The sequence below is a fragment of the Melanotaenia boesemani genome, chromosome 2 (assembly GCF_017639745.1).
Source record: "Melanotaenia boesemani isolate fMelBoe1 chromosome 2, fMelBoe1.pri, whole genome shotgun sequence".
NCBI classification, from domain to species: Eukaryota; Metazoa; Chordata; class Actinopteri; order Atheriniformes; family Melanotaeniidae; genus Melanotaenia; species Melanotaenia boesemani.
The window spans coordinates 37,641,986-37,654,644 of NC_055683.1; the positions used below are offsets into that span (position 1 = coordinate 37,641,986).

The following is a 12,659-nucleotide window of genomic DNA, read 5'->3' on the forward strand; positions in this document are numbered from 1 at the left end:
GATACTTTCTGTTGACCGCTAAAGGTTTACCACTAAAAGTTTACTGCTAAAAGTTGAGCCAAAAGGTTTTACTGATAAAGTAACATCAGATAAGTCCAATTATATACAATAAACACACTCAAACTGCAGTAAAGACTCTGGATTGTCTCTGGATAAAGCGCGTCAGACAGACCCCTGTGCTCTCCTCTCAGTGACTAAGTTTGTAGTCACTATATTGGTAATTACAATGTATATATATATATATATATATATATATATATATATATATATATTATATGAAATGTATTTATTCTTTATACGTGGCAGAGTATTGGTGACTCACTAATGCCCAATAAAGTTGCTAATTTACAATCCACACCCATACATACATTTAAAAACAGTCTTTAAATATGTGTCCTCTGTAGTGGACACTACGCATCAAAGGGTTAATACGATTAGTGTTTAAGTATTATTTATTTTATTCCTCATTCATAATTTGTTGTTAGATTTTCCCTGCACTTGTTGTTGCCTCAAGTTTTTTCTATGCGCCATACAATAAATCAACATCAGCTGAGATCCAGCGTGGTGCTTCTTTACTCTAGCATGATGTGATGCTTTTTCTAATTGTTCCCCCTCAAATAGTTAATAAAAAATATAAAAACATTAAAATATATATTTTTATTGTTATATGTTTGCTGATAAGTGAAAGTTGTGAGCTAGTAAGTATTTGACAGCCTCTGTAAATGCCACCGTAATCATTGTTATCAAAATGATCCCCTCTGGCGGTTCTAGTGCATAAATACATAGAATCACTTTGATGTTTCATATCTCATGTTTGTGAGGTCACAAGAAAGTACACGTGTTTCTGTTGAGTCTTACCTCTGTAACTTCTATATCGCCCGAGTCAGCTGAATCATGACATGGTACACGAGGACTTGGTAGGGCCTGTTCATAAATCCGATTGAAGAATTCAGATTATTTTACATAATCTTCTCATGAAGATGTCTCTAAACCTTCATGTAACTAAAAAATGCAAACGACCCATCATAAAGAAGTTCTTCTGAAACAAAATTATTGATAATAGATTTAACTGAAGCAAACCTGTGTTATATTTCACAGTGAATATCCCACATGGACGATTGTCTACCAAGCGTTCAAAACAGTCATTGTCATCCAACTCAGTCATTTTGCAGTCGAAGACCTTCATTTCTGTTTGTTCTGGGACCTTAAACTTTTCATGAACTGAGGGAAAAGGCAAACAATCAGAAATAATTGGATATTTGATTATTTTACTTCTGTATGTGATTAATGTATTGATTATAATTTAGGAAAATCACAAAAATATGTCTCAAACAAACAAAAAATAGTAGTCTATCGCTATAATTATATTTCCAACAGGATATTTTCCCAAAATAAGTGTGACAAAAAGAAAAAGTAGTTTTTTGTAGCACAAAGTACAAAAGATCCTCAAATTTTCCCCATCATAAATAAAATCCTACATTCTAGTATTCCAGTAAATTGCTTTGTTAGAAATAAAGTGACTGTTCTTGCCACCCCCACAAAAGAACTTACCTGCATTTAGAAAGATTGGCAGACTCGGCTCTTTTAACATGACATTTTTCTGGTCATTACCAAGTCTTACTGCAAGCCAGACCACTGTGGAGGAAAATAATATTAAAACAGAATTATAGTTTGTATTCCAAAGCTATAACAATCTGTTAAATTTCAGAAAATGAATCATGTCTAATGTACGTACCAGAAAAGATCATCACACTAGTTTTAAAATGGCTGCATTGACTCCCTTGCGTTTCAGGATTGATTTTAAGGTTCTTTTAGGAGTTTATAAATGTCTTAATGGTCTTGGGCCCTCTTATTTATTGGACTTTCTTTTAAGTCATGAACCCTCGCTGACCATGAGGTCCTCTGATACTGGTCTTTTAGTTGTTCCAAGGGTGAGGACCAAGACATACGACGAGGCCTCTTTCCTTTGTTATGGCCCTCGTCTATGTAACAGTCTGCCAGAGGGCCTCAGGGCTGCACAGACTGTTGATGTTTTTTTTAAAGAGGCTTAAGACCTACCATTTTAGCTTTGCTTTTAACTAAATTTTATTTAATCTTAATTTATTTTACATAATTTTGTTTTGTTTTTTTGTTATTTTGTCATTGTGATAATGGTAGGGGAATCTACATTAATTAAAAATAGACAGTAAAAAGTTATTAATTCTGAAAACTAAATACTAACAATCGTTGTGGTGTTTATATACATTTAAATTTGCTTACCAGGATCTACTGTGTGTCTGAATTTTCTTCTGTGATCATGACTTATCCTGAAAAGGAAACAAAATCCAAGTCATTCTGTTGCCAGGAATAAATATAGGATGCATACAACATCCTCTACCACAAGGGTGTCAAACTCCGGTCCTCAAGGGCCGCTATCCTGCAGGTTTTAGTTATTTTCTTGCTCCAACACACCTGAATATAATCAAATGGATACAACAGCTTCTTGTCAACTTTTTCACAATAACCCATTAATTTCAGTCAGGGAAACAATGAAAACTTGCAGGATACTGGCCCTGGATGACTGGAGTTTAACAACCCTGCTCTACTAGATCAATACATCTAGCTGATTTCAGATTTGGTTGAATGATAGTTTTAAATCTGCACAGACATGATAATAATGTCTACAGACCACCAGCAATGATGTTATGGATTTTAGAAATTCCAGATCGGAAATTAAAATCCAACCACTTCATTTCAGCCAGTCCTTTTGTTTTGGTCTAACATCATAACCAGTTTAAATTGAAGCCAAAAGAGACACAACTCATTACATTGGTTTGTAGCATACTGAAAATCCTGAAGTCCAGACTGACATTATACATATGAATTTAACAAAAGGTCAGGTGTCATACTAGGATTCATGCACATGTATGAGGACAAGGTCTTACAGTGTTCATTGAATAATTTTGACTGATACTTTATCACTTCCTCTGAAAATGTTTTTCTGAGTAGAAAGTGAAAATACTTCATGTTTTTTTTTTACTTTCATTTGTATATCTAATTTTGTACTTTAATGGATTGATCTCTGATCTGATCAGTCCCAGGGTTTTAAATAAAACATGAATGTAAATAACCATTGATTCAGTATAAATATTTAAATCTATAAATCTGACAAACTTTAGATTCTTACAGGTTTTCAGAAAGTCAATAAGTTTCAGTTACAAGTTTTAATATCCTCCTTTTTATTGGATATGAGAAAGTTAATGCTGAGATGACTGACTTGTTGCAACGACCATCATATTTACAAAGACATTTGTCTCCACCAGGTTGCCTGAAGTTCAGCATGTGAAAAAATCAAACAGAAAAGTTATTAATATTCTTCAGTCTGAATAAATAGAACTTTATGCATTCTGTAGCTTTTTTGTTTTGGTTTAAAATCATCAGAGGTGAACATACGCATTATCTGTATTTCCATCAGGACTCTGTGATGCGACCTGGACAGCCGATGAAGCTATGCCAGACTCAGCAGAGTCTTTATCCTCTGCTTCTTCTGCTGAAGTGATTTTAACTTCTTCATCTTCATTCTTGTCTGTGTCATTCTCTGATGGTTTGCATGTGAGTTCCTCTGGAGGAACATCCTGAAAGTTAAAGTACATAATTTAAGCTTTATTCACCTATAAAGACTGAAACAAGAACCTGTTGTTATTGGGTCATTTATGTAAAACAGCATTTCTAAAGTTCCAAGTTGTGACGCTGTATAAATGTAAATTAGAACAGATGGCTTGAAAATCATTACATTCTGGTTTTATTTACATTGATCATGACACTTGATTTGGAACAAGTTCTGCAAACTAAATAACATTCTGCAAAACACAGTACAGTTTCTATGGAAAAACTCCCTAAAGCTTGTCAACATGTTGGCCTTGTATTAAAGTGTGCATCTAGCCAATCAGAGTCCTTCAGGTCCATTATCATCAGACCTTTTAACTTCCTCTGTGGTCAGATTAATAATTCATTCATGAAAAGATGAAGTTGTGTGCGCTTTTACACATTATAATGTAGATCAGGGATCTCCAACTCCGGTCCTTGAGCTACTGTCCTGCAGGTTTTAGATTCTACCCTGATGCTACACACCTGACTCCAATCACTGGGTCATTAACAGGCTTGTGCAGAGGTGTGTTGTAGTAGGAGACATCTGAAACCAGCAGGACAGTAGCTCACAAAGACTAGAGTTGGAGACCCCTGATGTAGGTTGTCCAGGTATTTACAGGAAACTTCACACACAGTTAGTTACATGATCACTACAGGTAGCTTCTTTTTAAAAGGTAAGATGTGACGGCATTACGGTATATACAGTTTTCTTTCTTTCTTTCTTTTTAATAGTTTAAAAGGATAAAATCAGCAACTCTTCAACTGAAATACTACATTTTAAATTATTTTATGCTTCATGATTAATTTAAATTTATTTAAAAGGTTGCTCTGAAGCAAAACCTTTCATTTTGTTATATCCCTGTTACCTGGTCTCCTCTCTCCTCGTTTCCGTTCTCGACTCCTTTCTCTACATCTCCGGAGAAACTGGCTATGGGAAGAGAGTCTTGTGAAGGAAGTAGACTCTTCTCCTCGGCCTCCTCTGGCTCCAGAGTCTTCATCAGAGCTGTCTGAACTAGAAGAAAAAGTAACAACAGTTGTGATAGTATAACAGGGGAAAAAAGACTTTCTTTGTTATTTGTAGGAATAAAGAAAGTTACTGTGTAAAAGAAAGTGATTTCATTGCTGAATTTCAACTTCTATTAAATACTCAAAACTTCAGCGGTTATAATCTAAACACAATAAATCTGTCACTGATAATGTAAATGAATAAAGAAAATCTCGCTGCAGTTATTCTTACCTTCTCTGGATTTGACTTTCTCTCCGAAAATGATGACACAAATGACCAGAACCAGAACCAGAATCAAAGTGATGGGTAGCACTATTCCAATGTAAGCCCCTATAAAAGATTAAATTACAATGAAATAAACCTGCAACTAGTTAAAAACTGTAAAGATGTACTGCTGCAGGCTATGTTAGAGGAACCATATTTACTGTTGTTAATTTCTTTAAAAGGGTTCAGGATTTCGCAGCTTCTGTTGCTGACCGGGTTTCTCAGCATGCAGCTAATCGAATCCTTCGTCTCCTCCTAGGAAGTAAATAAACAGTTTGGACTAAAATATTAACCTCAGCCTTCGATTAAACCAGCATCCTAAAATATTTGGTTTTAGTTTCCTTTCTATCAGTTTAACATCTGTTTTAAAATCCCCAGCGTTTTACTGTCCCCACTGTGACTGGTGAGGGTTAGGACAGCCCATGTAGAGAACATCATGTCATGTAAATGTACAGTATGCATGTTTGGGTAAATGTCATGTATGTGTAACTTTCTGGGGGTCTTGATGGGTTGAAATGGGTTTTTGTTGTTTTTAATGTAAAACAAGGAGTTGCAATTTGTTTTGTATAAAAAGTCCTTTATAAATAAAGGTAATTATTTGGTTAATGTGCTTTGTGCTGTGTGTGTGTGTGTGTGTTTGTGTGTGTGTTTGTGCTTTTTGTATGTGTGTGCGTGTGTGTGCATGCGTGCGTGTGTGTGTGTGTGAGAGAGAGAGAGAGAAAGAAAGAGAGAGTAGGATCCGGTGTGTGTTTTTTAATAGCTATGTTATATCCTTGGTGTGTAAATGTTTGTGTTTTATTTTTAATATGCTTAAGTTATTGTTTGATTTGATTCTGAACAGATTTGCGTCTGAATGACATCATCAGAGTTTACTGGAGTCCATCTTAAGGACCTCTGCTACCTGTGGAAAACACGGGTGGTCCAGAGAGCAGACAGAATTTTTTCCCACTCTGATCATGTACTGACAAGTGAATTTGTTTGAAAAGAAACCGCTATGCAAATTTCTTTATTCCGTCAGGCTGCTATGTACAGTTGCTGAATGAACTGTGAAATATTTTGCCATGAATTACAGTGAACCTACTGTGATCATCCCTCTCTGCTGTGCTGTCACTAGTGGTTGTGCTTGTGTGATGATGCTTGATAGTGGATGCTAAGTGTTGCTTTGTTTATCTTTTCTGTTATGTTGAATTTCTAGCTGCGTTTCCTAAAACTGGACAAAACCTAAGTATCGTAAGAAAAACCAGTGATCGCAAACATTTTTTTACATTCTCATGAGGTGGTTTTTCAGAAGTGTTGATATAAAAGTATATCGCAAAAGTGTTATGGAAACACTATTTCACATTTACACATCACCGAATATGACATAGGGGGTCACATGACCAGTTCATTTTAAGTAAAGATGGCATGGTAACTGTGGTCAGAGGACATCACTTCACTTTATTAAACTGTAACTCCACCTCCTACTTTTTGCGTAACTCCACCTACTGCCGAATTTGAAAAATACCTGAAACTGCAAGGGTTGGGGTGGGAGGTGTGGGGTGATCAGGGGGCAGAGAGTGGCCGGGTCAGGATACACAAGCAAAAATGATTGACAGACAAGCTCAGCAGATGGAAAATGAGAGTCACAAAGCATCTACGCCACAGAGCAGCTCTGGAAAGCTGTGGAGACTCGCGGCGGGTTGTGGCAGCTGCAGGAAGTGTTGCTGGAAGTTGCTGCTGGTTTTATACAGTAGAGGGCATTGTGAGCCATTTTTTACCCACAAAATCCCATTTTTAGATAAATTTAAAGAGTATAAATTTTATCAACAGTATATGTAGTTTTCATCGCAATTAAGTAATACTGTGTTGTTTACAGCTTAAGAAAACACACACACATTTTTGTGTGCACTACCCCTTTAGTTTGTTCATGTTTAAGCCTTGAAAAACATCAAATGTCTGAAGATTCACAGCTACCACTTTAACAAACTGGGAAAACCAGAAATATCTTCTCTCTAATGTCTGCCCTGGACTTTATTGTCAAATTTGGTACCTTTGTTATGTTTAGCTCCTTGGTAGAACTTGGTAGTGAGGTGTGATCAGACATCCAGACATAGGAGACCGGCTCAGCACCTGCGATGTTCCCTTCACAGGTTAAAAGACAGCGGGTTTTCTCACCGTTGCACCTTGTGGTAACTGTAGGTGTGGGGACGGGAGCTGATGGAAGGTAGAAAAAACATTAGAATTCAGGTGAAATACTGTCTTATCAGTCAAACTTCAGATAAAATTCTTCCACTTACAGATAACCAGGATTTCAGTCGTTTGAAGGATTATATTATTGATCTCTGGTGTGTAGGTGCCGCTGTCATTTTTATACAGGTTTATGATTGTTAGCTCTCCTGTTGTCTTGTTCAACTTGCACCGATCTGAAGATAATAAATAGTTAAGACATCTTTAGTAAAACTGTGGTAATTACTAAGTTAATTCAACTGAATGAGGTATAAAAATATACAATATTGATTATTCTGGGAAAATAGTCATTCTGAGCTTAATTTCCTTTAGAATGACCCAACAAATGAAAAACATCCCCCCTTCCCTATCTAAGATAAGCGATGACTAATATTAATACTGGTATAATTGAGATGTACTTTGACATGTCCACTGAGTTATGACTGGAAGTTCAATTAAAAACAGGGAAATTCAGCCAAATATTTATACCAACGCAAATGTCATGACAGCATAAGGATTTATACAAGTTCATGCATATCATTATAGGGATATATTCACTTTATATGTTTTCAGCGGGACTTGGATGGATGGATGGATGGATGGATGGATGGATGGATGCTTTCAATGATCCAGGAGCTGCTAGTTAGCCCAACATTTCCACTTGTGGTCTGTTTCCTTCGATTACCAACATACAGGATAAGCTGCATTCGACGAGCCAGCCAATCAAAACAACCCAGTCAAGAGTTCTATCTGATAGTTCCCGGGCTACCCAGGAACTTCCATAACTACTGGCTTCTGTAGAGAGTAAGTTTCTGGTTGGTGGTAGTTTAGCTTAAGGTTGTTGTGATGTCATTTTTGTTTGGGAGTTTGCGCAACTTGTTATTGACACTAAACCAAAGCACTTTGGTCAACTGCATTGTTTTTAAAGTGCTCTATAAAGAAAGTGGAGATGGAGACGCAGTAGCCAGGCAAAGCTTTTTCCTCGTGACGTCTGAGAACTTGTATGTGATTGGTTGGAAACTTGCAATGGGTGTACTTAATGTATCAGTTTTGCTTTTCCACTGATACGAAAGATTCAACAAGGCTGAATAGATAGTTTGAATTTGGAGGTGGCGAAGACGTACGAAAACATGCATGACATGTGGCATGTTAAGAAACGGACAATGCCATGCCCCACTATGGACAAAGTTTCATGTTAAGTATTAAAAACTGAACCAAAACAAACCTTGTTCTTGTTCTTTCCACCTTAAGAACAAAATTTTATGTTTTTGTGGAATATGTTATAGGTTTAAGAGTTTTGCTAGCTTCTGGATTGTCACAATTCCCAGCATTATTCATCCCAGTAATTGCTGCGGTTAGCTACAGATCTCCTGGAATCAAGCTAGCTTTTTTCCTCTAACAGCTTGCTTAGTGCTAACACTCTTTGCTCAGCTTTGTTTCTGCTGTTTTGTCTGCCCAACTTGTGCTAATGTCTTCTCAGCTAGTTTGCTGAGTTCCTCACATTGCATGCAGCTTCACCCTGCAAATATTGTGTGCTGGTGTGTACTGGTCCCTCCAAATAGTGTATGTAAAACCTTAACGTTCTGAGACTTGGAGTGGTGCACTGAAGAATCCTCAGGCTTTGTATAGATGTATGGCTTATTTTGCATGGAACAACTCCTGACTGTTGCAGGGTGGCACTGTAAATCATTTAGCATGCACTGAGGAGTGGATTAAATGAAAAATTAGCACAACTGGCAACCAGGGGACAGCAGTGGTTTCCCAAGCATAACAGACTGGCATTAGTCATTAGCTAACTTCACATGGAAAGGGCTGAGTGAGCGATAGCACTAACAGTGGTGTCATGTGGGCCAGATGGTGGCCAAAAATCACTCCTAGCTCCAGCAAACCTCTCCCTGCAGCCTGCACTAGCCTCTCATTTGAGCAATCAGAAGACACTTCCCCCAAACCCCCTTGTTTTCAGGCGGACACATCCAACCAGGAGAAACTTCTCCCTCATCCAAACATAATTACCACCTGTTTGGAGTTTTGAGTGCAAAGTTAATCTAGAAGTCCCCAAGATAAAGAATTAAATTAGTAGAAATGATGATATATTTTGCTATAAGAAAGACTAATTTTCTAAGAATATAAGAGTTTTTTTTGTCTAAAAACGTAAACAGAAATGAGCAGTCAAATGTTAGTTTATAATCTGTGTTCAATTAATTACCTCTGAATTGCCGGTAGCAGACTGTTTGATCTCCATACCAGTCTAATGCTATGTCACTATAATATTTCCACGTTACACTAGTGATGGGATCCGTCACAGGACTGGGACTTAGGACAGCTTCTTTGCTCTCTTCTTTGTAGTCTACGGATTTGGCTGCAAAAGAAAACAAGATGACCATATTTAATTATTCAGATTCAGAGTTTCTGAGATCATAATTCAACAGCTTGTATGTTGGTAGAAACAATAGTTTGATCATCAGTGCCCCTCTTCAACTAATAACATATTATAATGACATATTAACTATGACATATATAACTTTATTAGGGGGAAACAAACAACGCTGTCACAGACCTGTCCTCATATTTAACACAAATCACATTTAGCATGACTGGATTAATATAACCGAGTGGTGCTTTGACCGCTGCCACTACAAACAGTTGTGGGATGAAATGATTTCCTTTCTTTCATAAAGAATCGTTTATATTTCCCATGCAAAAGGAGATCATGTAGGAATAACTGAAGCTCATTTACTTATTATTCAGAGAATCTGAACAGCTCTGATCGTGGCTGCTTCTTACGTCATTTTGAATTAAATCTTCAATTCGAATCTTCCTGAGCAAAAATAAAAAAATATTTTTTTAAAAAGAATTTTCATTAGTGGACATATATTCTCGCTGTCCACTTCATCAGGTCCACCCTGCTTGTATTTAATATGGGACCTCTTTTACCTTCAGAACTGCCTTAAAGCCACTTTGTCAGATTTCCTCACTGTGGTGCCCCCTGCTGACAGCTAATCCAGCATTCATTTTCATCCTGTCTCTTCTCTGAGAGCTCTCCAGTTAAAGTCAGTCTAATGTTGACTCTTTTCTTATCTCTTGCTCTGTCTCCCTCTCTCTTTCTTTTCAATGGATTGTATGTACAAAATAAATGTGTTCCATCGAAACAAGTCAGAAACATTGGGTTATGTAGAGTCTCTTTAATTGTTGGTGTGATAGATTTAACAAGGTGTTGGAAACATTTCTCAGAGATTTTGTTCTATTTTGGCATGATAGCATCACACACTTGCTGCAGATTTGTAGAGATGCTTGTGTGTGAAAATGCAAGTAGATCTGCAGTTTCTGAAATACTCAGACCAACAGCCATGTCACTTAAATCCTCTTTCTTCCTCATCCTGATGCTCATTTATTACTTCAGCAAGTCTTCAACATGTCTACCTGACTAGATGCTGCCATATGATTGGTTGATAAGATTTTTGTGTTATCAAACAGGTGAGCAGGTGGAGCTGATGAAGTGGTGAGTGAACATTAAAGGTACAATGCAGTTCATAAACTTTCATGTATGTGAAATGTATAGATAACATTCACTGGGATAGACTTTATTCTCCAGCTGAACACCTTGTTTGTCTTTATTTGCTCATATGCAGTAACTTATATTAGGAAATTGTTTAAAGTAATCTCCTATTCATGATTAATCTGTTTACTCTCCACAGTCAAAAGTTGTTTCAGATTGTTTCAGGGCCAATGCAGGGATTGTGTTTTATTGCTTCTGTGAAAGTATTTAAGAAAGAGGCTTTTTACTGCACAAATGATTGACTATATTTCTTATAGATCTTGTTTAATCAAATGTCAGACAGGCAGGTGTTTAGAAAAGAAAATCCAAGCATAATTTGTGTACAATGAAACTTGTTTAACCTTGAACTGAGCACAAGATGACAGGCAGGTTGGGCAGGAAACTGAACTGGTGCACGCTCAGATGAAGGCGTTGTGCGGTTTTACGTCACACAGTCAGAGAGCTTCAAATATCTCAGTCACCACAGTCTTGTGACCAAAGTTAAACGATCTTTATGTATCATGTCTGTTTCTTAGACCTCTATCTTCTAATATAAGCTCCTGAACAGTTTATTTATTTGATGTTTGTTATTGTTATTTGTTATTGTCATTACCATGCAAAGAAAGATGCAGCACAAGAGGAAAAAGGAATTTTAACTGCTGACTGGCAAACTGCTGAACAAATCATTACATACCAAACCAGGCAGTCATTTTTAGTTTTTTAGCATGATGCTTTTATTCTGTGTTATTCTTCACCAGGGATATCACGACACCAGAAGGTGGTCCTGATAAAGCAGAGGGTGGGTGTTTGTTGTAACCACATTAACTGTTTGAAATAGGTCGAAATCCCCCAAATCGGTGCTGAGATGTCGAATGACATTCACTTATCTTCACATTTTGTTTTAACATAAATAGAAATTAGCCAATTAGAGCAAATTGGGCTTTTAGGGCCCTTAAAGAAACTGTTTACGAGAGATCTAATGGTGCAACATTAAAGATAAATTAGGATTTTTGTTAAATCTTTGCACATGGAGCTAGAAATGAGTCCTGTGACGAATGAAAGAGAGAACCCAAATAAGACAGATAAAGGTTGAAAACACAGCTCTAATAGCAGATCTGGGCTCATATGAGTTAGAGAAGAAACCACAACAACAATCCAGGAAACATCATGTATGAGGAAATAAGCTCAAGACAATGAAAACACTTGAGTATAAAATGTGAGTGAGATTATGAAATGAACCTGCCAACAAAATGAATAACAGGTGAGACAGAAACTTGTCAGAAAGTTCAACAAAGAGAGGAAGTGATCATATGAATGCAGTGCTGGTGGTGTAATGGTGTGGGGGATATTTTCTTGGCCCACTTTGGGTCCCTTAGCACCAGGGTTTCCTGGTTTAACCACCACAGCCTACCTGAGTATTGTTGCTGACCATGTCCATCCCTTTATGACCACAGTGTAGCATCTTCTGATGCTACTTCCAGCAGGATAATGCTCCATGTCACAAAGCTCAAATTATCTCCACCTGCTTTCTAGAACATGACAATGAGTTCACTGGACTCCAACGGCTTCCACAGTCACCAGATTTCAAGCCAGCAGCTTTGGGATGTGGTGGAATGAGAGATTCTCATCATGGATGCAGCCGACAAACCTGCAGCAACTGTGTGATGCTGTCATGTCAACATGGAGCAAAACCTCTGAGGAATGTTTCTAACACCTTGTTGAATCTATCAAACTGAGAATTAAGGCACTTGTGGAGGAAAAAAGGTCCAACCCGGTACTAGAGGGTGACTGATTAAGTGGACAGTGAACTGTTCTTCAGTTTATCAGATTTTCTTCACATTATTGAGAAATTAGACCTGAGCAGACACACCTTTCATCCAAATAAGGGCTGCGGGTTTGACATGCACACACACACATACTCACTCAACAAAACACAAGCATTTTTTGCCCCCCCCTCTAATTTTCACTAAAACTACTCAGCTGATACTCATTGCACACATCTGATCACATCTGTATCCCTCT

General features: G+C 37.3%; 1 protein-coding gene across 2 annotated transcripts in view; it reads right to left on the minus strand.

Annotated features, from left to right (window-relative positions):
- The window catches only part of LOC121649452, a 34,640-nt gene that overhangs the window by 21,726 nt on the left and 255 nt on the right, over positions 1-12,659 (minus strand). For both annotated transcript variants that reach the window (XM_042000301.1, XM_042000309.1), the window contains 12 exons: positions 9,309-9,461; positions 7,174-7,299; positions 6,927-7,090; positions 5,059-5,152; positions 4,865-4,963; positions 4,494-4,639; positions 3,433-3,614; positions 3,257-3,307; positions 2,260-2,306; positions 1,552-1,635; positions 1,081-1,221; positions 859-924 (listed from right to left, as the gene is read on the minus strand). In XM_042000301.1, the coding sequence (XP_041856235.1) occupies positions 893-924; positions 1,081-1,221; positions 1,552-1,635; positions 2,260-2,306; positions 3,257-3,307; positions 3,433-3,614; positions 4,494-4,639; positions 4,865-4,963; positions 5,059-5,152; positions 6,927-7,090; positions 7,174-7,299; positions 9,309-9,461 (1,319 nt within the window). In that variant the 3' untranslated portion in view covers positions 859-892. The remainder of the gene's footprint in view (positions 1-858; positions 925-1,080; positions 1,222-1,551; positions 1,636-2,259; positions 2,307-3,256; positions 3,308-3,432; positions 3,615-4,493; positions 4,640-4,864; positions 4,964-5,058; positions 5,153-6,926; positions 7,091-7,173; positions 7,300-9,308; positions 9,462-12,659) is intronic.